Here is a 25,241-nt window from a genome sequence, read left to right as displayed (position 1 = left end):
TAATGACAAACAGATCCCCGAGGCAGCTGGATTACATTCCTTGCCGTACAGCTGGGCCCTCTTCTCTCTCTTCTTTCAACCGTACAGAATTTCTGGCTGTTGCTTTTGCAGGAGGAAGTCGACGCTGGAGCAATCATTTTCCAAGAGGCAGTTCCAGTTAAGGTTGGTGACACAGTGGAGACCCTGTCCGAAAGGGTGAAGGAGGCCGAGCACCGAGCCTTCCCAGCTGCCCTGCAGCTTGTCGCCAGTGGGGCTGTTCAGGTGGGAGAAGCTGGCAAGATCTACTGGAAGTAGGAGCAGCATGTCCATGAACGTCCTCAGATGGGACGGCTGGGGTGCCTTAATTGATCAAAACAGAGATCTCAGACTAATAACATGGACACTATTCTCTTCACAAAGAGTTTTCAACATAGAGTTTACCATGTCATGTTCTCACTCAAATGGCTAAAGATTCAAAGTACGATCCGGAGAAAGCCACAAATGGGAATACTGAGGCAAGGGGGCTGCTGTTCTCAGTAGTTTCAGCAACGGCTCTGTTACATGCTTCCTAACCATGATCACTTCCTTGGCCGACATTTCGGTTCTCAATCACTTTTTTAAAAACAAAAAAAACATTCCTTTGGTTACAGAGAGATCTGAGCATCTCTGAGATTGACTTAGGAACATCAGTATTACCCTCTAACAGACCATACAGGCTGTAACAAGGGTTCCTCTTGTCATGTGCTGTGAGGAAAAGTAATGGAACTAGTACAATGGAAGAGATGGCTAAAGGCAAAAAACTTTGCTCACCAAAACCTCTAGCCAAAACAAGATAAACCGGCCTCCCAAAACACTAACTATTTCTGCAGATAATGAAATAGACTTTTTTCCATATAATTTCTGGTTTAATGTTGGTAGATCTTGTCTGGCCCAGATTCTCAATATATCCCATGATTTCAAATACTGGATCTGCTGTCAATCAGATGCTAAATAGAATTAAATGTCTGCTGACCATTTGCCTTCAAGCATCCCCATGTGAATTCACATGTGAATTCCCCTCAGAGATTTGTTCAGAGCCAAAGGAGTTGGGTTGGGTTTTTTTCTTTCAGTTTTGGGGTTTTTTTATGAATGAGCAGAAAGGGAGTTAGGACTAGATACAAAAATTCTGTTGAAATAAGTGCCTTTATTCTTAAAACATAATACTGATGGAAACACAGTAAATGTTATTCTGAAAGCAAGAATGGTTTTTGCACAGCTCAACTCTTATGAAAAAGCACCTGGTTTTCTTTTAATGTTTTACTATAGTTGTGAAAACATTTGAAGGTACGTACTAAAATCATCAGTTTTCCCCCATACAAACCAGAAGCATCTGACTGAAGCTGATTATGTATGTTTTAGAGCTCCCCTTTAATACAGAGAAAGCTGATTTGTATTCTGTGCACTGATGTCCTTACGGTACTTCTGTGTTGACATAATCTCAATTTGGATTTGAAATAAAGTCTAATAAAGTTAAAAATTTAAATATCAAAATCCTTCCTTGGAACTCCCTTACCCAGGGTATAAGCTGGGGGAGGAGTTTGTGAAACAGAATTTGACTTAGTCTACAGTACAGCAACTGTGAACCAGTTTGTGAGGTTACAGCCATGTGCAATCCTGCTTAAGGTGGTATCCGCCGAGTGTGGTGACCTTACTGTTTCAGTGGCCAGATGGTCCGTGATGAAGTAACTTGCTGACAGAATATTCCCGTCATTATTTGCCACCGAGGATAAAGCTGAAGCAAATACAGAGGAAAATGACACGGTCAAATTTAATTTGCTTGTAAAAGGCAAAGAATAAAAGATAAGTCTTCATCCCAACTTTTTTCTGTACGAACCTGCCCTCCCACAGCAGGGCCTCCCCCGCGGGCAAACTGCCCACCGAGGCTTGAAATGCAGGCTGTCTCGGAGAATGCAAAAGATGTGGGGAGCGTCCAGCTCTGGCAGGGGTTCAGTCTGCTCGAGTCCAGTGCCTTAGCCATGACAAAGTAAACATTTTACAAGTCAAAAGAAATTGTACTTCAATGAACTCACACGTTAGAAGAAGTAGGACTGCTAGGGGTGAAATCGCTACCTGTACAGTTAATAAATGTAATGTCAGTGATAAAAGCCGTTTGATAGCTGCCAGAAAAGCCAACAAGCTGCTGGAAAATCCAACAGCCCATTCCGTCACAGGTGGCTCAAGCAGGGCTCAGGTAATTTGCCACTGGAGGCTGATAACAAATGGGATTTGAGCCCCTAGCTGTATTTCGACAAATGCATAAAAAGAAATTTCATAGTGAACTGGATCTTAGCTGGCTTTACTTCCACTGCCAATCTGTAAAAAAAATAAACAGATTAACAGACTGTCACCACACCCAGCCTCAGAGGGCTGCCAGGAACACAGGTACAGAGTGAGTTGTTCTAGACATGATCATCTGGAGACGGATCAGAGCACAACAACTAGCACCCTATTCTCTGTTAACATTTTATTTGTTAAGTTTGGAACAATCAGTCATGCGTGCTATGCAATTCAAATAGTATACAACAGGAAGTTACTACAGAGTTACAACAGGCCAAAAGCAAACTCAGCAATGTCTTTAATCAGAAATATTATCTATATATACCAAATATTTGTTGATCTTGCCTTGTTACAGTTCTTCCTATTTCTCCCAGATCATGAAAAATACATGTTCCTTGCTCCAGTTGCTGAAATGCAAGAACACAAACGTAGATTTCTGTACATAAATGGCAGAGCTTTCTGGAGGAAGCTGAATCTTTTCTCCCCTCCCTAACTAGGTACATATATAAAATCACTAGGTACATATATATAAAAAAAGAAAAATGTAGATTTTTTCACTGGAGCTGACTCATGTGCTTGAACAACCTGATACAGCCAAGAGCGAGACATACAGTATTTCTGTTTCTAGGACAGTACATGTGATACCAAAACAAAAATACATTTTTTTTCACTGCATTTAATTGCTGTTAGTGATCCCTCCACTAGAAAGTTCAGCGCTGGCTGCTTCTTTTCTAGTCTGTTCAAGTAACTTCTTAGGTAGCTTTCTTCCTCCAATTTGTTACGTGGGTGAAAGTCATTATTCTGGCAGATATAAAATAAGCTTCCACAGAAAAAGCTTTTATTTTACAGCAGAACTCTCTGGACCAAGCCAATCACTCAGTCAACAAAGAAAACTGAGATTTTCCTGCTACTGCAAGTTAAGCTGAGGATGCTTTGTTCTGTGTATTCTAATGATGAAGGAAGAAAAATGCCTGAAATCTGGTGTTTCTAGTTCCTCTAATCAAATATTCATCCCTCAAGATCCAAATGTTTTAATATGAAATTCTGGGAATGTCTATGCACCGCTCCCTTTCAAGGAGTGTGGGCAAGTGCCTAGGTGTCTGTTCGGTATGCACTGTCACATACTGACAATCTGTGAAGGGGGGCTTGTTTCATTTTATTTTGCCCTCTGAAAGTTCCTCACCTTTTTGGCCTTTGGGTCTTCTGCTTGGCAGCTCACTAGTCTCTGGCTCCCACACTGGTGAACGTTTACACATCCTTTTCTCTACCCTGAGGTGCTCCCTCAGTGATGGGGCTCACAAGGACAAGGTCCTTGTAGGCTCCCACCTCCTCTCCCAGAACAATGCATTCATCCCTAATGCTTGTTCACCCTCAAACCCACGGCTCTGCCCCGACACGTCTGGCCTCTTCCATCCAACAGGAGCTGGTCACCCTCTTGCAGCGGAACGGTTCCTGCTTGTAGCTGCTTTGTGAAGCTGTTCATGCTCTGCAATGTGATGCAGCCAACAAAAACTGGTACCTCGGACTGATTTCTCTCCAAAGCACTAGACCATTTTTACAGCTTAGGCCCCCTCTTTGATTTGTAACAACAGTATCTCCTTTACAGATGAAAAAACAGAACAAAGAAATTCAAAATCTGAAATGATCGCTTGGCTTCCACTGCCGATTTTGCAAAAGGACTGTAACTAAAGCTGCAAGCTGAGGGAAGAGGATCACAGCCCAGAATGGAAACCTGTGACAGTGATATGTCTGCAGTCAAAGCAAAGCACATCAAGGGCAGGGAGGAGGAGGGAGGAGGGAAAGATGAGCAGAGAGCAAACCACTCAGTAACCTGGCTACACCACATCGTTTTCTGGAGGCTCCAGAGCCACAAGAGGTGGTGTGCAGGCTCTCTTCTCTTCTTGATGACAAAAACTCTGGCTCTCTTGTTTCCAGCAGGTTTTACCATCAGCTCTCAACTGCACTGCTCCACTGGCCACCAGCTGCAGGGCAACGGGAAAAGCCCGACACTCGGCTTCTTTAACCTTTTCTGACAGTGTCTCCTCAGTGTCATCTGACTTCACAGATACCAGCTCCTGGTGGATCACTGCTTTTGGACTAGATTCCTCCTAAAATGGGGATATTGGGAGTCTTTTAGAAGAGGCTGGAACGTTATGGAATGTCTCAAGAAGATTATAGATTATGTGGATGGAGCAGAGAAAGCCTCATGAGAGATCTCGACAAGCACATGTGTAGTTGTGTGCAGGAGGCTTAAAGGATGCCAAGAGAGGCTTGCCACCTCCATTAGGGGCACCTACATTATGCTAGGGAGTACAGTGTGAAGAGAGACATGGGCTAGAAAATTCACAGAGCAGTTTGCTGAGAGTAGGAGAAACTGGGAAAAAACCCAACCCCATGCATGATATGAAGGAAGAAGACAGGACCTCAAGAAACCACAAATGCAATGTAACTGCCTCATCTTCCTGTTTTTACTGGTAACAATCCCAATATTTCCACACATTCCTGTTACGTCTTCCTGTTTCTGCCTTCAGAAAGAGAAGAAAAAAGCAAATTCCTTTTCATAACTTACTCAATGTTAGGCAAGAGGACACTTACCAAGACAAAATGCACAGTGCAGCCTGTGACTTTGAATCCACTTTCCAGAGCTTGCTGATGGGCATTTCCATCCTTGACCAGTGGGAAAAGTGATGGGGAAGCATTCAAAATTTTCCCTGGGCATTGGTGTGAGAGGAGGAAAAAAATAGAAAAAAAAAATCAGTTTGAACTGAATTTCCTTTAAAAACGAAAGTGAGATGTGATCATCAGTTCCAAACAACAGCACTGAGCACCACTTGGGAGTTTAAATGGTCTCAGCTACTGTCAGAATGTAACAGGGCATGTTCAGATCCAGGTTAAAAAGCAAAATGTATACATGGGGTTACGGATCTCTGCAGAAATCTGAGGAAGGGCTGCTCTTCCAGAAACACAGGTGATGGCATGCAGGCTTTGGCAGTAGCCAGGCAAGCATGTTTCAGTTAAGGCCAAGAACCTCATTTGCTTTTGCATCTGCGAATGGACAGACAGGTCAGTCTCTCCCCTCCCAGGTGCCCAGCCCTCATGCTGCAGATGACGGGCTTAGAAGCAGAGGACTTCACACTGCAGCCTCCTGCAGAGCCGCCGGGCAGGTGGAAGTGATTCTCACAGGAAACACCATCCCCAAAGAAGCCTATACCAGGTGCATAGTGAGCGAGTAACTTCTGAGCAAGGTCTCAGGAGCTGGCACTCGGCATCCAGAGCCAGGAGGAAAGAGGAGTGTGCGTTCCCCCGTCCACTGGCCTGGCACGTATCTAAAGAAAGCACTGCCCTACAGCAGTCGGGGTCTGTAACGGCTGTATTCCCAGCACACAGTGCAGAGTAGTGCTACGCAGCACAGGCAGGAGGTGAACTGAGAAATCAGTCTCTCACTCGTTTGTTTCTGAGCAACAACTGCAGGAGCATGTTCAGCAGAACTCCCCAGCACAGCTCCTTGACACGGTTAACTCTGCCTGAACTCTTGCCTGCTCCACAGGCATTCCTCCTTCCCAGAAGGAAGGCAGACAGACCAACTCAGTGATTTTTCCCCTCTGCTACTCATTATGCCAACACAAGGTGTTTCTCTGCCAACGCATCGTCAGAATTCTAGCACAGTCCCACTGGCTGGAACAAATTAAAACATAGGGCAGCCCCACTGTCTAACATGCAAACCTCAGTATCAGCAAGGCTGTGAGAGATTTAACCAAACGATAAGAACTGTGACTGTGTAATTCTGGTGAGACCAAGCACCCATATTTTAATTTCTCTTTTACACTTAAGAGTTTCTTACCTTTCCATTTTCTGAGAAAAGGACTGGACAAAATTCTCATAAATCCTGAAAGACATATCAGTTCAACAGCGAATTCTTCAAGAACTCGGTCGATCGTGCTGTCAAATTCAGAGCGACTCCCATATAATTTATGATCAATCACCTAAAACATTAAAACACATCAAAAGCCATATCAAGGAAATAACCGTGTGAATGAGAGCAGCTACTTGGGCAACAAAGAGAAAGCAAACTGGATTCATTCTAGGATACTCAAGGCCTTAAAAAGTTCTAAGTTGGTACATTATTCAGGACATCTGTGATTTTTCATATTCATATAAACATACCTGGGAACACCTCAATCACTAGCTAACACCGTATCACACAGGATGCTTTCTAGGATGTGTAGAAAATCTGCACAAAGAGAAGCCAACTATGAAAAGGAAAATGTGGTTTAGAGGGAATGCATCAGAAGATATGGACCTCTTAATCCAGAATGTCTGGCCAAAGACTAAAGTAAAAATAGTAATGACTCATTGCATTGACAATATCACTACCAGTTAGTCTGTAGTGGCTTACTGAAAATCACAAACTTAGCTAAAAAGACCAACAAACTGGCCAGGCATTCTGTGTAGGGGGAGGAGGAGTCAGGAACTTTTTTATTTCTACTCCACCTCTCAGCCTCAGCTCCCATGGTGTCGATTCCTGACTCTGTTTATGAGGACATTCAAATAAGGTGTTAACAAAGCTGTCATGCTCTTGCCTATGAAAATGTGAATGAATTTCGACGTAATTTTTTCTCTAGAGATGTGTCTTTACACTGCCAGGAAAAAAAATAACAAGTTCGACCCAGCTGCTGAGGAAGCTTGCTGAAAACTTTTTAATGCATGAAGAGCCTCTAACAGTATTTATTTCCATCTGTGCATAGCTGTACAAACATGGTAACTGCTCAAAATCATTTACCATTAGAAGGAGGAGTTCCTGGTGGTGGGCTCCATTTGCAACCCCAAGTTGTTGAATGTTTTCAAAAGTCGTGTTCTATACTTTGACAAATACGATAGCATGATGGTAGCCCCTTTCTATAGCTTTTTTTATTGAAACGAACCAGTGAAGGTTTCTGTAACACAATGCTACTTTACTGACCACAGGCAGGAGAAAAGACTTGTAGAGTGCTGCTGGAAGTGACTGAGAACAACATGAGACAAAGGTCTTTCTATAAGAGGGATGAGCCAAGGAGACCACACGTTTACGTGTTTTGCAGAGCATGAAGTCTTACTGATTTCAGTTAAAGCTTGAAGCTCCATGGGCTACAGTCTCAGACTCAAATCATCGAAGCACTTGCAGTTTTAAGTCCCTTCCTAACTCTGGACTGTTGCAGTCACTGAAGAGACGGGGGAGACTCACAGCCTCCTGCGAGCACTGTCCATACAGCTTTTCAGTTCTGCCTTTGCTGATAACTCTGACAGCTTTGTGCTACATCCACTTATCCCCAGTAAAAGTTCTAAACAGAAGCGAAATATGAATTCTTACCAAGCATTTCATAAAGACCTATAGATTCAGAATCTGTGAGTTGGTGACAAAAAGGAAAGGAAATGGGTGTCTTTACCCTGGTGGGAATTCCAGCCCGGGCTGCATTTCGTAGTTCTTCCACACCAGACTTGTTGGAGATGACAAGGACAACTTGAGCACAACTGCCTGGCTCTTTTGCATAACTGATGAGCGCAGCAAGGTTTGTGCCTCAAATGAAGAGAAAGCAAACATTGATGAAATAGATGAGCACCTATGTCATGGGGAATTGGCTCTCAATCCTGTTTATGTAACAAAAATTTTTTTCAACAACTGCACAAATAGAAGAGGACAAAGGAATTCGTGCACTGATAAAGCTCATTTGTTAAGCAGTGCAACTTCTTGATTTCCAGTCAAAATGCAACCTTGGTTTTAGAGGGCTCCACGGACTCTACTGAAAAGAAAGGCAAAGTGGATGCACTTGTATCAGGGCTGAATTCAGTCTCTCCCTTGTAAGGACATTTCTCTGTGTGATGACAAATGAAAGCTCACCTGTTCCAGAGATGAGAACAGCTACTTTAACTTTGCTCTTTCTGGGTTGGTGTTGACTCTCAACAACAGCGTTATTCAGCAGATGCTGGGGGCTGCTCAGCTGCAAAGCTTCTAGAAGATTCTCGACTTCGATGCGAGAACCTCCTCCAAATATGTGAGGAAAATGTTAAAATACTTCAGATTTTACTTTTCCATCTATATTTACTTTGTATAGTTTATTAATCTTGTTTCGATTAAGAGAAAACTTATCTGCAATGAATTTGTGCTAGCACTGACTGAACTGCAAAAACATGTATTTACTAGAACAAACCAACTCACCCTAGTTGTGCTGATCTCTTTTGTGTTACTCACTTGCAGAATTGTTTACAAAGGCCCAGGTATGGGTCTTCTCAAAGGATTATCCCCATCTTTTATAACCATCTCCCTCTTCCTCTCGTGTTGCAAAATTACCCAGACAGAACTGAGGTTGCATTTTGGCTGCCTGAACTGCTCCATAACCTCTTTGGTTTCCAGTGAGATTTTGGTTCATGTCTTGCTGTATGTCACCCGATGGACATGCCAGAATGAAGACTTATCATCATATATGACTATACACAGCTGTGGCCTACCCACAGTCTTTACAGGGAATCTGTGTGGAAGGGCTTGAAAAGGAGGTGGGTTGATTACCACAACTGTGGTAAAATATAATCACCTAATGTTTAAGACCTTACAGAGAGTCATCAGAGTGATTTACTCAAGTCTCAAGCAGGTACCTAAGTAAGACATTATTCAAGTACTGTCACTCTGAAAACAAGACATTCACTTCTCACTTCATTTAATAGTGAAATCTAGATGTGAAGGTGTCAAGCAGCCTCCAGCCTAGTGAAACCACAGGAAGAAGATGTGAATTACACAAACTTTGCAATAGGGAGTCTCCTCAGTGCCTACAGAACTGAGGACAAGAGGACAACTGGTGCCTCCCGGGAGATGCTCAGCACTTCATAGAAGCACACTGTAAAACAACTTATCCTGTATCAACTTAAAAATTAAATAGCACATCCTTAAGTGGAAGCCCCTCTAAAGTGAGACAGATGAATTTGCTACACTTTGAATCAAACCATAGTCTGTTTCATTTTGTGTCTTAATTTCCCATCACCTGCTAACCTGTGTGACAAGGGGCAACAACTTTCCCAATCAGCCAAGCTTCTTCACGTCTCTGTATATCCTTGAGAACATGCTGACCCAGGTCCTTCTGCACAACCAGGACTGCACCAATCCCACAATTAAATGTCTGAGCCATCTCCTCCACAGAGAGGTTTCCCTCTTTGTAAAGCCAGCAAAAAAATTCAGGAATCTTCCAACTGAGAGCATCTGAAAATGATTGAAATATGTATACAGTCAGCACAAATGTTTGCTACCCATCTTTTATTATATAGAATGACAGTGGTACATTACGAAAGCTAGTAAGAAAACAATTCTTGCTGTTCTAAGAATACTGTTGAAGTATATGAAGGACACTGACCCAGGTTCCAGTCAACTTTATGGCTGCTGTTTAGCTAGAGGTTTCTAGCCGTAATTTGTGTAAGCCAAGGCCTCTCTAGGCTTTCTATTGAGAAAATGTAGGGAATGATGGCAAATTAAAATGTATTCATCCCCCATTGGCCACAGGGAAAAAGCTACAGATGACTTACATCTCTTCCATAAGAGATAAAGGAGCTGTGGGACAAATCGTCTTCTGGCTTTTTTGGACTACTTAAGCAGATCCTGGTTTTCGGTTTCAAAGAATCAATAATTAGCTAAGAGTGTATATTTAATCATGTTGATGAGCAGACTGGAACAGGGCTGACTGTTCAACACATGGATGGGAAACATGGATGGACTTTCACAGTGATCCTACTCCACAGACATGGCCTTAGGTGGCCTGTGAAAAGCTTAATGGTGCAGGCTTGCCATATGGACTTCATTTTAGAGAACTAAAAATCCCTTGGGCTTGTTATCTTGTCTGTGGTTCCAGGCACTGGCAAGCAAGCTAGACACCACCTTAGTAAGCTAAGTTTGTTTTTTTCCTTTCTAATTTTATTTTAAAGAAATACAGACAGGCACACAGACGCCTTCCTCCCCCTCTCCTCATCTCCACAATATTTTTGGACTCACATGAATATGGTTTTCTTCAGTATTTTGAACTTTTTAATACTTTGCCCAATTTTGGCTTCAAAAGAAGAAGTTCTACCTTACTTACAGATGTCGAATACTAGTCTTGTGGGGAAGCTACCACCTACCATAAAACTGCATTAAATATGTTTGTGTGTGTGTGTACATGTACTGTGGAGAAAATCATGCAAATTAATTCTCTCAACAAGCTTCACCATTTTGTCAAAATGTTTAGCATGTAGAGGTGTTTTGCAGAACACACAGTCTTTTCAAACACCTGTTGTCCTAGAGATGAGCTGCCCTCAAACTCTCCTTAAATTTCCCTTCTCCAAAGGGAAAGTGGTACTCATCAGTGATGCTTACTTGAAACAGGAATGCACTTGTTAGGCTCTTTGAAAAGCATGAATGTCAAGTCATTCAGTCTCTAACTGTGTAGACACATACATTTCTGAGTATCTCTATAAGTGAAGCTGAGAAGTCAAGTCCATGCTGTATATAAATTTTGTCAAACAGAAACAGTGATCCTTGATATTTACCTAGGACAGCACTGACATGTTCTGGCAGGATTCTGGAGATCCCTTCCAGCAACCCCTCCTCAGCAATGAAGGCAAAAGTCTTCACGTGCCCTGAGCGAAGGACAGGCAGCAAAGATGGACTGTACATTTTTGCTGGGGTCAGCAATATATCTCCTGCAAACAAAAGTGTCGGTTCAATCAATTTGTTTAGTGGGAATTCTTCTCTGAACAGATTCCCTTCTGGTCTTTGTGGCAGACTACCTTGGAAAGCAATGAAAAGTGCTGGTCCACGCTTCCAAAGCTGTGGATACAAGCCCATATACCTACCCCAAAGATTTATAAACCCTAAGCCACCCTGAAGTAAACAGCCCTTGGCAGCACCTAATTATGAAAATGTCTGAACACAATTAATTTGCAGGTTTGCTTTTGAGAAGAAAGATATTTTACCTAGAGTCTTGTCACCACAACTGCCAGGTGCTGGTGAGGAGTAGCGTAAGGAGGACATTAAGAGAATCTTCCTTATGACACTAAAGCCACAGCCGTGAATTCCAGAAGAGGCCAATCCAATAAGAACATCCTCCTCATCAGCCCTCTGCAGCCCCAGAAGCATCTGCCCTCGCTCCACTGCGCCAACCACAAAGCCAACCAGGTCATACTCTCCAGAAGAATACATGCCAGTCACCTCAGCCACCTCCCTGCCTAAGTGGGGAAAGAAAGCAGTCAGCACTAGCTGCGAGTATGTTTTATTGTTAACTTTAAATCTATAGCATCTCCTAAATTAAGCAACATATCCAGGACAGCTGTGGAGACATGCAGCTTAAGAAGTGTATTCAGATACATTTTTTAAATCCTTCTTGGTTTCTCACTTCACCTCAAGACTTCAACAAAAGAAGGCTTCTGAGGTTACTGAAAAAATAAACGTTTTAAAAAAATGTCATGCTACTTATCTGGCACCTCCCTGCTATGACTGAGTATCAGAGAGGGAATGAAAACATGTTAAGGCTTCAAGAACGTGAGGCATCCAGTTTTGCTCTCCTTTGTACAAGGATAAATAAGCAAGAATTAGGATCCAAATGCATAAATTGTAAAAAACATCCCTCTATGCTGACCCATTTTACAGATATAAGGAAGAGTTTAAGCCCAAATGCTTGATTGTTTTTTCCACCAAACAGAAACTAACAGTTCTAATATCACATACTGCCTCTGTCTACAAAGTTTGTTTCACTAGAAATTGTTTCAACATCAGAATCTTTAAATCTCAGAGGATAGGAGTGTTCATACCCAGGAAAGCGCATCCTGCATTTCTGCAAGCTTCGTCTATTCCTTCTTTGATTGTTTCAGTCACTTCAACATCAAGTTTGCCACAGGCAAAATAACTGAGGAAGAAGAGAGGCTGTGCTCCTTGAGCCAGAATTTCATTGACACACATGGCAACCAGGTCCTGACCTATGGTGTCATGTCTTTTACATACCTGTGCAATCTGCAAAACACAGTGGGAACCAGCAGTGGTGACAAGAAATACACAACACTCAGATATTAATCAGTCAAATGAGCAGAAAACTTGTTTTCCCTGAAAGGAAGCACTATAGAACATGCATGGAGAACATAACCTGGTGCATCATCTAGTCTAAATCAAGAGAAACGAGCTCATTTTCTTGCAGAGAAGAGAAAGATCTATTTTGATTTTTGAAACAATAATTCAAATTCTAGCTCCAACTACCCAGAAATTGTCATTTGGGGTTGTTGTAATTTTCTTCTTCTTCTACAAGACCACAGGGAATGAGATTCTTTACTCTCACCCTCCCCAAGGAGTCTTTTGATCTCAGATATCTCATGTCACAGGCAACAACCTGGGACTGGTCTGTAGGATCCCTTGAAAGACAGGTCTTTCAACAAGCAATAATATGTCTGTCAGGAAGGCTGCTATTTGGATTTTTAAAAATGTATCAAGGTGTTTACATCCTACAAGTAATGAAACCTGATTCAGGCATCATGGCTTCTATCAAATGGTGACATTTACACTCCTTTATTATAAGCAGATGTTTCTACACTGTCATGGATACACCAGAGCAGTTCTGCCTGTGCCAACTGCTAATGTAGATGCACAGCACCAGCTCACACAGTGCAATTCATCTCTGTCAGTTGCCACTTCAGGGTCTGAAGCAGGACAAAGATTGCATACGTATGGATAAATTTTCAAGGTAACCACCTTTTACTGATACAGCTGTATCAGTGTAGTTCATAGCTGTGCAGAAAAGCTTAGTACAGAAAGATGGACAAGGGAAAAATGCAGATAAATACAATCACTGGCTTCAAAATGGTAACAGATCAGCAACTAAACACTCTGAGTTTGCATTACACACCGGATTTCTTTCACTGGCTGATGGATTTAGAAGTGCTATGGAAACCAGTCATCCCACGTTCTTTGTTGTATTATAACATTTCCCTCCCACTGATCTAATAACAATTCATATAGGCATCGGCCAACTTTTTTTGGCCAAGGAAGAGTCTTGAGAACAGTCTGTGTAAACACAGTTGGGAATGTCTCTCTGCCAAGCAGTTGGAACAAAGACTCACAAGAGCCAGCACCAATCACTTTTTCATGCTCAGAGGTGTCCAAGGCTGTAAGACTGCAAAAGGCTGGATTATAATGTTCAGTCTCCTGCTGTTGCAGGAAGCCACAGCATATCATCCCATTATTGAAGATAATTACACCAACTTGAAACAAGTTAATTTGCTATGCCTGATCAGTGAAAGGCAGCTTCACACCTCCACTCCTCTGATGGCTGAAAGCCTTCTCATGATTCAATATATAAATATATTCCTGACTCAACTTCTCCTATGCGTTCTTGTGTAATTAGCATTCTCTAATCCCCAGTGCCCTGGCAGAGGTAATTGCACTACCTCTCTGCATACGATTTATTAAGCTAAGTCTGACAATTATCATTTCAACACTCCCCTGTACTCCTCTGAACTGACCTTTCTCAAAGCCAACGGAGTCTCTATTTTATAGCATAAATTCTGGTTCATAGTTCCTCAAGTGCTCAGCTAAATGCTTTGGGTTAATATCATTTCATCACAAAATATCCAATGCCTACACATTCTCAATGACATATGCTCAGGCCTTGCTCAAATGACCATTCCAGTGGACTTGAGATGTATTTATAATGCTCAGAAGGATGCAGATGGTGCTGTTGGCTGTGGCATTTAAAACAGTTTCAGGAGATAACATAAACTTTGCTACAGTCAAGTTGCAAGTTACCTGCAGTTTAGGTCCAAGGCCTTTAGTTTGAGATACCAAGATAGGATCATCATAGCCAGATGCTTTCAAGTCAAAGAAACCAGCAAAGCCTCCTACTTCTGAATGACTACCTGCCAAGTACAAATATGTCAAGGATCAAATTTAGGGGAAATAAAAAGACCCAAAACACTCACTGAGGCAAGTACTGAAAATTATGGTTTCTTGGAAAAGACAGCACTGTATCCACTGACAGAAACATGCACAGCTTTATAAAGCATGGACCCCAGAGTCACATATGTCACCGTGTTGTAAAAGATCTTTATTATTCTGTATTTGTGGCCTATGGATTGTGTATAGCAAAGGTTAAACATTTTACCAAAGTGCTAACAGATTGCCTTTTTTCTTTACATAGCTACCTTTGTCTAATGGGGAAAAAAAAACCAGCAAGAAATTTTCCTCAGTAGATCACTGCTAAAAGGACATGGTCTGAGGAGCAAATATCAAGTTTAATGATTGTTAGCCACACTCTAGTAACTGTCTGGATATGGTACTCATATATACAGCTAATAGGATCACTTCTATCCAGTGAAGTACAAAACTATTCCATTAATCCAGGAGTTATTCTGTTCACTAGATTAACCTTGGAAAAGTACAATCATCCCCATAGTAAGCCAACTATTTTTTAATTAAGCAAAAGAGGAGTGATGAGAAAGAAATGAGAGTTTTCTTTCTTCACTGTGACCTCTGGGGAAAAAAAAAGTTCTGTTCCATTCAGTATACTGAGAAAATTCAAAGATTCTTCCCAATCTTACCTGATCTGGTACCACTTACAAGTGATGTTTCTGGCTGATGAAACAAAACATCACCAGTTACAGCTTCCAGGTGTCTCTCTTTGTATATTAGACCCCTGTGGAGAGTAAAGGACATGCTAGCAGCAGTAGCAACATTTTCCACATAGACTATCATTCATCACACAAATGGGAACAATAGATATAAAGCTTTGGACTAGCATCTGTTTCTGCTAGTGCCTTTGCTTACATACAGAGACTGTTTGAGAAGCCGTATACCCCGATGGCCAATGTCCTTCCTGTAAGTGGCACCCTTGAAACGAATGGCTGCTACACCCCTGTTGGCTTCTCCCAGTGCTTTCATCAGGTCCTCCTTCACAGCAGTAATGGAGAGGACTCTGCCACCACTTGTCACCACTCTGCCATCCCTCAGCGTTGTGCCAGCATGGAACACCTGCAGCCCTAACTCTTTGGCTTGCAGCAGCCCTACAAAAGCAAAAGGAATTCTCTGAGTATTTTAAATCACATACTGTGTTGGCAAAGCAGGGAAGATTGAAGTTCTTTCTTCAGTCAAGGGAGAAAAACCCTAAAACTACCCACCTTACCTTTCTTCTGAGAAATAGCATTACCAGTGGAGAGCATCCCACTCCGCTGGCCCTAAGGCTCCCCTTCTCAGATGTACAGTAAGGACACAGATCACACAGGAACAGAAATAAGGGATCCAGGAGCCATAACAGGACATATAACTACCCTGTGACAGGGCAAAGCTGTGCTATATATTGTAACTGAATAGTCTTGCAGGGCTTTCCTGTATGAAATCACAATTCATAGCAGTTTACTGTCTGGTTTCTCCCCTCTCCCTGACACTAAACCATTAATGCTAATGTTACTGCAGCACTCCCCTAACTATTTGGCCTGCGCACTCCTCACAGTTCCCTACCCTGCCTGCTCCACAAACACTCACAGGTGGCTGTCCAACAGCTAAAACACAAGTGATGTATTTTGTTCTTTTCATTTGTCTCCATGTATTTTCCTGTTAGAGGAAAGCAAAATTGTTTAGGGGGTTTTTAGATTTGTATTTTGAGGAGAAAAGGATAAGGGAAAAGGAGGAACTGCAGCCATCACCTGGAAAAAGCAAAACAAAATACGGTTTTCTCTTTGCTATCAGCTAGATAGATTTTATAAACGAGTAGAAAGGACATTTATACTTGCTGAAGGTAGTGTGTGCTACATTGCCACAGCACTGACCCAGCAAGGTCAAATCTAAGCCCCAGCTGTCCTTGCTGCAATGGAAACCTAACCCCTTCCCATCGTGTTTTAAGGAATACTCCAGAATAAAATGTTTGCTAAGCCATTAAAATGTGGGAATCAAGATGAAAAAGAGGAAAAAACTAATAAACCCCACACAACTCCTGAGGCTGGATTATATAATAATAAAATAATGGATTGAATTTCATTGTTTTGACTATCTTTTTTTGTGATTAACAAGCAAGGGGGTCATACCATCTCACTCCTAAAGGTATGAATATCAGTTTGAAAAAAGTTAAGCTCCCAAATCTGACTAGTGAAAGGTAGCTCACTAGAAGGATTCATTCAGTTATGTTGTTTGGATTTTTGCAGTTACAGAAATGCGGAGTTCTACAGAATATCACTGATGAAAAAAAATAAATGCAGTGAGGGAACTGGAAGAGGAGGGTGAGTGCGGAGAATGTGACAGCAGAAATCTTGACAAAGGGAAAAAGCAATATAACATGACCTTCTCCCTGGGTGATGTAGGGTAACTGGAGTTCTGACAAAAATAAGGCGGCCTTGATACAAGATCAGTTGTCTGGTTAGCTTTACACAGGGCATGGTGTTGGACTGGCACAGCAGTAGCTGAGGGGGAATGAAACAGTCTGCAACACTTCCTTCTGTTTTTAAACATTTTAAAAATCTTAATGAGGTAATAAAGCACAAGAATTTTAACACATAAAATTAATATTGATCTAAAGCCCATGTGCCCACCTTTCCAAAAACCCTTCAAGCCCCATGAAGAAGAGGTCCTCGTTAGTACTACACAGCAATGAACCTGGCTGGCTTTCACAAGGGAAGGAACCATGCTGATGGTGGAGGCTTGCACTGCTCCAATTTTAAAGGCCAGAGGTTCTCAAGTCTCACCCTTATCACTTGGTCAGGCATTAGCTAAAATAATGTGACCTCCTGATAAAAGACCAAAGCTAGGAAAAAGCAATCATGTACTGAGAACATTGTGGTCCATATTTCCAGCACAATTTGCAGAAGTACTCCACATGGATGCACCAGAGTTGTTCCAGGAGGACGTAATTCCCCATCACCTTCTTATCTCAGCACCCAGCTACAGGCAGAGCTTTATAGAATGAAGTAACTTTAAACATTTAGCCCCTGTGCTACTTTGGACAGGCATACACTCTAGTTTGAAGATCTTACTGAACAGCTATCCCTTCCATAGGGATGAGGAGTGACAGACGAAGGCAGACTCTTAGGGTGTGAGGGGTGGGGTGGACAAAAGTTATACAGATCTCTGGAAGATGAGGTAAGTGCAAACCTACTGGAGTATTACGCTGAAATTAAGTAGTACTCAACCTACTGCAGTTACCTGTTACTTCCATGCCTTTGTCATAGTCTCCTGGGTATCCTGGACTTGCCATGACCACACACACAGCTGTACTATTTTCTGACCAGGCTGGCATGAAGCTGCAGAGTTTGCCATCAATTGTTGCTTGAATCACTTCATAAAAATCATTTTTAAGCAGTGGAAGAATTACCTGCAGAAAAATTTCATAGTGATAGTAGTTAATTTTTATTTTGTTGACTTGTTCAAATTCCACCTAGGGAAAATTAAATTAATAGAGTAAAATCTGTACCTGCCAAACTCAAATCACTGTATTTGCTTATACTGGTAGATTTGGAAACTATAGGTGAGTATTAACTTGCAGCATCTTTTTGCAAGTCATAAATTTACAAACATGAGATGTGAGATTATGTAGAAGGAACAGGAATTTAGGCTCCTCCCATTCTGCTTCTATCCAGAAAAATAAAATCTGAGGAACAGCTCTTTAATTTAAAATCTTTAACTGATAATTTACAGAAGCTGACTAGCCAAAATGTTAAGTTATGTCATACATTGTCTAAGAAATTCACATTCAAATCTGCATGTTCAGGGGAAGGAAGACATAAATCCGAATATAGCATGCAGATTTCCCTAGAGGTAAGCTAGGACAGTCAGAGTAAACCAATGAAGCATATTGAAGTTTTCAGTATCTTTTACTCACCTGGCACTGGGGATCACCAAACTGACATTTAAAGTTTAAAATTTTCACACCATCTTTGGTAAGCATTAAACCTGTTTGCAGCACACCTGAACAGAAAGAACACAGCCAAGCAAATGAATTTTAACCATTATTTTTCAAGAACTCCTTTAAATGCAACACAGTATTTTGGAATGAGGGATGCATTTCTGCAAATCATAAGGAATTAGGAGCAAGGATTCTGCAAGCACTTATACACAAGTCATAGTAACGACACAAAAAACAACAAAGTGGCAAGCAGCAGTGTGAGGAACATTGCATTGCATTTTATATTGAACACAACAGAAAGCAACAGATCACTGGATCAGAAAGTCAAGTTCTGCCTTTTGCTATAGCTCTCTAGATGCAGGTGTTCAAAGACCAGAAGGAATTGACAGGATGAAAAAAACCCCAACCAGTTCCCATAAACCCCTATTCATTACACAGACTTTGTGATTTTCTTACCATTAAGTGTGCTATTGTTATGCATAAATATAGGTGTATAACTCTGTATTTCAGGCAAAAATACCAAACCACAATTCGCTACTGCTACTAACAAACAAAAACTTCCTGAGGTTGGTATTGGGTAATTTCTACTGCAACGCATATATATGCACATGGCTACCTAAAGAAGACCTTTCCTTGTATAATCAGAAAACCAATCCCCAGAGAATAACAAGTGTTAAATTTAAAACCCACAAAGCATCAGGTCCTCCAGCATCATCACAAAAATACTCAGCACCCGCTACATTCTTACTGTGGATTTGAGCATTGTAAAAAATTTACCAAATAGCAGAGAATACATCACAGACCAGAACCCAACTCTTTACATGTATGTGATCTAGACATTCTTCGGTACCAAAAGCAGCCGTTGGCGTTAAGTGACAGCTGTAAGCATCACCTTTCTTTTTCAAAAGTCTTAAGACAAAGATCTTAAGAAAACTTACACCGTTGTATACAGAACTGAACAGTACAACTGAATTTAAGTATATATTATACCCTGAACTACAAAGAGACTGGTTGCAACTGTTTTAATAAAAAATATTTAATAAAAATACAGTATGTTTTATGAAGAAAAGACAAAACTTCTCTCCAAAGGAAGAGCTATAAACCAAACAAGTAAGGCTTAATATGACATGAAAAATCAACTACTATTTTTTTTTTAAAAATATTATTTGGAATTCAAAAGGACTCTCTAACAATGAAAATAACCTTGCTAAGACTTTACCTTGTTTTTCAGTTGAATGCCCACTTACCTACATAGGCTGTTCCTTCTTGTCTCATACTATCAACAACATGCTGAAGGATAGCATCATTGATTTTCTCTAGAAGAACTTCTGGAACCTGACGACCAACATCAAACTTATTGAGACAGTGATGACATTTTCTGCACTAGCTCATAGGACCTGGAAGGACTGGGGTAAGTAAATGCCTCAGCTGTTTTCTGCTCTCCCACCCTCAACCAGTATGCTTTCTCCATTAGGGTGCTGCTGCCTGAAGGACAGATACGCTGATCTGTCTCCCAAGATTTTTTGTTTGGTTCTTTCTTTAAAAGGCCAGTTTTAAGGAGGTTTGAGACACTGCCAACCTGGGCTGCATACAGTAAGAATGTTTCTGTACTTAGAGAAAAAAAACACTCCTAACGTACTCGAGTAGCATATTTAGAATGATGCAGTGTGCTTTAAGAACCAACAACAAGAAACCCAAAGTTATGTTCAAGACACAAAGACTCCAGGCACGCAGGGAATTTTGCAAGGACATTGCAAGTGATGCTAGTTAGGAGCAGAGAAATATAAAGTTTAGGAAAAATGGAAAAGGTAAAAGAGAGATCATTCCTCAGAACACTGGCTCATTAAATACCAAAGAATGACTACTAAAGTTTGAGCCCTGTATTGCACTTACACAAGCAAAGCATCAATTCCAGAAGAAATTGGGCCTATGTGGTAGAAATAAGATAGAGCCCAAAGGGAGACCTATTAACCACAGATGTGATCAGCCATATTGCAGGCTGAGGAGGAGAACTGCTATACCTGAGGAACTGGGCAATAGGCTCCCATCCCTCCAGTGTTTGGACCCTGGTCACCATCCAATAATCGTTTGTGGGCCTGGGCTGGGGGCATTGAAGCAACAGTGACACCATCCGTGAAGCACAAGCACTGTTAAGAGATGCACACAACATAGGAACACTGACAAAGTTCTGTCCTAAGGGAAGTTAACACTGCTGGACACAGGCTGAGGCTCAGTTCTGCCAGGAAAATTTAGGAATCAAAGACAGAAATCAGTAAAACCCATTTATTCTGCTCCAAGCAGACTGTTCCAAAGGATTCATTGAGCTTTCGTTCCCATTTTTAAACAATCAAGAGAAATGGTGGCCCTCATGACAATTCCTTTCTGATGAATTAGATTTTGACCTGTTAGTCACGAGGACATAAGCTTACCTTAAGGCATGTGAATAGTCTTTATTGACTTGACAGAATTATTAATATACTTCAAGTCAAACCTGTGTGCTTGCAGATCTGGGGCCTGAATGAGTGTGAAGTATTCTCAGTGCAGGACAAACCTTGCACAAAGGAATAATTTTCAGTTGTCATGTGGCATATAATATACATGCTTAAGTTTTATCCTGCCACTGAGTAATAATCCATGGTAAGGGAACTATTAAAACAGGCACTACATATTAGCACAAAATTACTGATGTAACAAGAATTACCAATACAAAGTCCATACAAACATGGTTTATGTCACCTTAGGAAAAAAAAGATAATTTTCTACCTACAAAGATCACCATAACTGCAATTTTATGCCTAATGTAGAAGAAAATTCTACTGAAAACATACATTGATGAGTATGACATCAAATTGCCTAGATTGCATATTTATTTAAGTGCAAATAAAACAAGAAACCTATTTGAAACAATAAACTTGTATGTTTATGCATAGAGCATAACAATAATGGCAAAGAATAAAAGGATATAACCACACCATTGATCACATACAGAAAGTTCTTCCCCTTGAAGAAGTTCTTCAATAACAACCATATCTCCAAACATTCTGTCCTGTACCAAAAAAAAAAATCTGCAGTTAGCAAACATGACATCTACTGGCTAAATCCTCTCTTTATTTTCTTTTAACAGAAAAAACAATGTATATGAAAAGTACAAGCTTGCTTGAATTTCTGGTATGTTGAGCAAAGCCAACAAAATCTCATTTGGAAATAAGGAAGAGACTTTGAAATGCACCTTATCAGACCCTGGGAACCAATGAAAAATGGAAAAAGTCAGGGGGGCAGGGCAGCAGGTCTCAGTGCTGGTACAAGAGCTCAGTCACAAACTCTACAAAGCCCCACTTGCCTGTCTGAAGCAAACATGAGGAATCTGAGGATAATACCCAGAGAAATTCCCAAGTTGAATGGGCAGATTCCTCCTGAAAATGCTTGCCCTCTGTGGCCGAAATTACAAACTCATAGGCTACAGAACATCGAGAATTGCATTCCTACTGGTTAATTAAAGGTTTAATCACCTGCATAATCTCTTGGACAGCTCTGCAGGCTTCCTCTTTGCTGGCTGCAATAGTCACTTCTTTTCTAGCAGCAGGACCCCTTGCCCGTACGACTCGTGCAGGAAAGTCTGTGCTTTAAATGAAAGCAAAGGTGAAATTCAAGCATCCCTACTGCATCCAGTGAAATTATAATTTTTAAGCTGAGTGCCTCCCACATTCTTCTTTGTTTTCTGAACAGTTGAAAAGTATCACATCAGAAAAATGCATTCCCTGCTAGCCTATCTGTCATAGAGGTGAAGGGACTCTTATAGCACCCAGCACCGGATTGTGAACCAGAAATCTATGAATTCTGTTGTTGGTTCTGACTCAATGTATATCCTTGGACAAATCACTGAACTTTAACACCTTACAGTTTCTTCCTCTTTTCCCTGAGCTAGGTTACTATTTATGCCTGTCATAGGTTTAGAAAGATGAACTCATTGATGATATATAGTTTTGCAAAACCAGATTACAGTACATAATCCTATAAACCACTATGGAAGTTCTGTTTAGAGTTGTAAGGTTAGGACTGAGTTAGGTCTTGCACAAAAAGGACATGGTAGAACAAGTGTATTAACACTGTACCCCCAGAATTGCTCCACTTGGTCTTAAACACAAGCTAAATATAGAAGGAAAAAAAAAAAAAAAACAACCACAAAACAAAACAGCATAACAACATATTCTAACTACACTTTGCCCATTCACCTCTCTCTGGCTTGTGGACAGTCAAACAAAATGTTCCTTTTGAAGAGCTGATTCTACACACTACTAGCCTGTTTTCTGAAACAACATCTCATTTCTCCTTTCCACTTTATGATTTATACCAGGATAAATCTCAACTCTAGATTTATACAAGCAGCCAAAGCAGGCTCACACAAGGCCCCCTTTCTCCACATCTCAGTGTGCTGACCTGAGACAGCTTTCCTTTTCAAGCCTTAGGCATGCTTATAGACATAGAAGTTGTTGGTCTGTTTCTATACATGGCAGTAATACAGACTAAATGCTGTTGCAAAGTGAAGTCAGTGAAAAGGCTGGTTTTATTTAGAAAAAAAGAAGTTCCACTAGATCATACCACGTGTAGCATGTGACAGCAAAGACAAAAAGTCTGTGAAACCAACACACAGCCACAGACCAGCACAGTTGAACACAGCAGCTGCTGTGAGACTGGACCAAAATAGCCACAGTGGTAGGTTACTCTCCCAAAGGATCCTCAATGACTTCAGAGGCATTACTGCTCAAAGCAATTGCAGTTACATTTCTCTCTCCATGTAAGAGAGATGCTGTCCGGCCTTGAAGAAGTAAGAGTATCCTCCTTAAGTAAAGAGCGTTTGACCAGTCCCAAATCACTCCACAGATAGCATTTTCCTGGTATCTGTCTGTGTATAAATTATTCTTACTCTAACAGAAAGATTGACTGAAATACTTTGTCACAATTTGTTTGTCTTTTAAATGGCTAACTAGCATCCTGAAGAAGCTGATCAAAGGGAAGAAGAGCTGTGATCTGTGAACAGAAAAATCAACTTGTTAAAGTTCCCTGCACCTTCATCGTCCGTCTCTAATTACAAAACTGATTCATTCAGTAGCTATTTGAGAAGAACAACAGTTGAAAAATTACCGAGTTCTAGGTAACTGTCTCGGGTGAAGGCCAAATGCATAGATAACTGAAGAGAGATGTTTCCGGTATCAAAATATTTACCTGATAATAAACCTACAAGCTTCCTGGGGATTGGTGAAGGCTTTCCATCTTGCTGTTGGGATCCCATGTCGATCCAGAAAGGCTTTGGCAAAACTGGTGTTGGATGCCAGCTGAGCTGCTTTTGCAGATGGTCCAAAACACCTAACTCCTGCTGCCTTCAAGTCATCAACAATCCCTAATTATCAAAAATGGCAAAGGAACCAAATTGTTTCTTTGGAAACATCACGTAATTTTGACAAAAGGAAAACCACACAACCATTCTGGCACTCTGTTACACTTTTCCTTGTCCCAAACAGCCAATTCATCCTTAAAATAAGGTTCTGCATATCTAATGACCCGTTTCATTATTTAGTTTTAAGAGGTCTTTAGCTCTTTACATTACTAAGCACTGTCACAGTTACCAGCCCATAACTACTGTTAGGACTCTCTGGTACTTCTGTTCACTGTTTAAGAGGTAGATATCTTACTGTACCACATTACAATAAATGCACGTGATGGTCTGAGTACTGTTGCATACAGCAACAATGTTAGGACTACTGCAAGAAAACTCTTTATATAAAGGAAAACAGAGAAGAAGACACAAGAGTACTTATAACCATTACTGATTCTCGATCCTGCGTGATCTTCCCTGCTGATTTCTAACATACAGCTACGAAGCCAAACATTTTAAGTGACTACAATTTACATTTACAAGATAATCCAAAGTGTCTTGCTCTTCAGTTTAATTAAGTCAGTGTGTGTCCTAAGAGCCAAAAGAGGTCATTTTAAAGCAGAATACAAGATGCTGATTTTTACTGTGAAGTTAATTTATTTCAGCCTTACCAGCTGCCAAAAGAGCTTCTTGTCCAACTAACACAAGTCCAATGTTATGGTCTTTGCAGAACTGGGTAACAATAGTGTGATTGCTCACTAATACAGCTGAAAAGGAAATATACTGAAGTTACCACTGTAAAGCCTAAATAAGAGATGGGATATGATAATGTCATTGTTCCATCTCCCTAAGAAGTATGATTGAAATAATGAAACAGCCCATGAAGGGCGAAGTAAAACAAACACTGTAATAATAGCAGAGTCCAGAAAGACAGTAAACATTTCCAGTTTGCAGTACTGTTTTTAATACACATCTGCTAACTCATTAAATTCATTTTATTTGCTATATGTAAGCAATATAATTATCATAACAGAATAAAACTGTTTAAAAAACCCAACCTCTAAGTTTACAAGGAAACTCAATTTCCACACCTGAGCAAAGATTTACTCAATGCTTGTGCATGATGTAGCTAAATTTAGCTGAGCAGCCTGGGCAGACACCAGAGAAGTTTCTAGCCAGAAGTTAATAACTCTGAGCCTTCTATTCCTCTGTTAAGTTTTGCTGAAATTGGTCAGTGAATTCAAGCATAACAGTGGGAAGAAAGAGATGAGGTGTAGAAATACAGTCTCACATAAGCCTCACTGTCTTAAGAAGCTAGGCTAAAAATAGGTACAGTATGATGTTTTATTAGGCAGTTCTAAAATTCAGAAACAAAACATACAGAAAAAATAAATATGTGCCTTACATAATCTGTGGTACCAGCCAAAGAAAAAAGTAATTGTTATCTCCTACCAACTCAATACAAATATGGTCAGTTTTGTTTCAGTTCCAACACCTGTATTACTGATTGCTTGGCACAATAATTAATTTTTTCCCCACTTTTTACCTGAATTTGAAATTTTTCCATTGTCAGCTGTTCCTGCATTTCCTGGAGCAACAAACACATGTTTCACATGTGGGGACTGGGCCAACTTCCAGGCCAGCGCATGCTCTCTCCCTCCACTGCCAATCACAAGCACTCGGTCAGCCATTAACCTGTGCAAACCCAG

At 40.9% G+C, this 25,241-nt stretch overlaps 2 protein-coding genes across 3 annotated transcripts in view; one reads left to right on the top strand and one right to left on the bottom strand.

The window, feature by feature from the left end:
• The window catches only part of GART (phosphoribosylglycinamide formyltransferase, phosphoribosylglycinamide synthetase, phosphoribosylaminoimidazole synthetase), a 39,312-nt gene extending 37,803 nt beyond the window's left edge, over positions 1–1,509 (top strand). For both annotated transcript variants that reach the window (XM_055701353.1, XM_005438544.3), the window contains exon 22: positions 112–1,509. In XM_055701353.1, coding sequence (XP_055557328.1) covers positions 112–294 — 183 coding nt within the window. In that variant the 3' untranslated portion in view covers positions 295–1,509. The remainder of the gene's footprint in view (positions 1–111) is intronic.
• On the bottom strand, positions 1,336–25,241 carry LOC102054569 (trifunctional purine biosynthetic protein adenosine-3-like). The gene is made up of 21 exons (XM_005438606.4): positions 25,079–25,241; positions 24,204–24,299; positions 23,382–23,556; positions 21,668–21,779; positions 21,145–21,204; positions 20,180–20,305; positions 19,406–19,493; positions 18,135–18,220; positions 17,459–17,627; positions 15,099–15,330; positions 14,869–14,963; positions 14,078–14,187; positions 12,097–12,295; positions 11,263–11,514; positions 10,837–10,989; positions 9,314–9,520; positions 8,171–8,314; positions 7,719–7,849; positions 6,137–6,278; positions 4,891–5,006; positions 1,336–4,403 (listed from the first exon to the last, which is right to left on the bottom strand). The coding sequence occupies exons 1-21, from the start codon at positions 25,221–25,223 to the stop codon at positions 4,131–4,133; spliced, it is 3,111 nt and encodes a 1,036-aa protein (XP_005438663.2). The 5' UTR covers positions 25,224–25,241; the 3' UTR covers positions 1,336–4,130.

Source organism: Falco cherrug, chromosome 2 (assembly GCF_023634085.1).
Source record: "Falco cherrug isolate bFalChe1 chromosome 2, bFalChe1.pri, whole genome shotgun sequence".
Classification (NCBI taxonomy): domain Eukaryota; kingdom Metazoa; phylum Chordata; class Aves; order Falconiformes; family Falconidae; genus Falco; species Falco cherrug.
The sequence above is the reverse complement of the archived record's forward strand: the minus strand, read 5'-3'. Positions and strand labels throughout refer to the sequence as shown.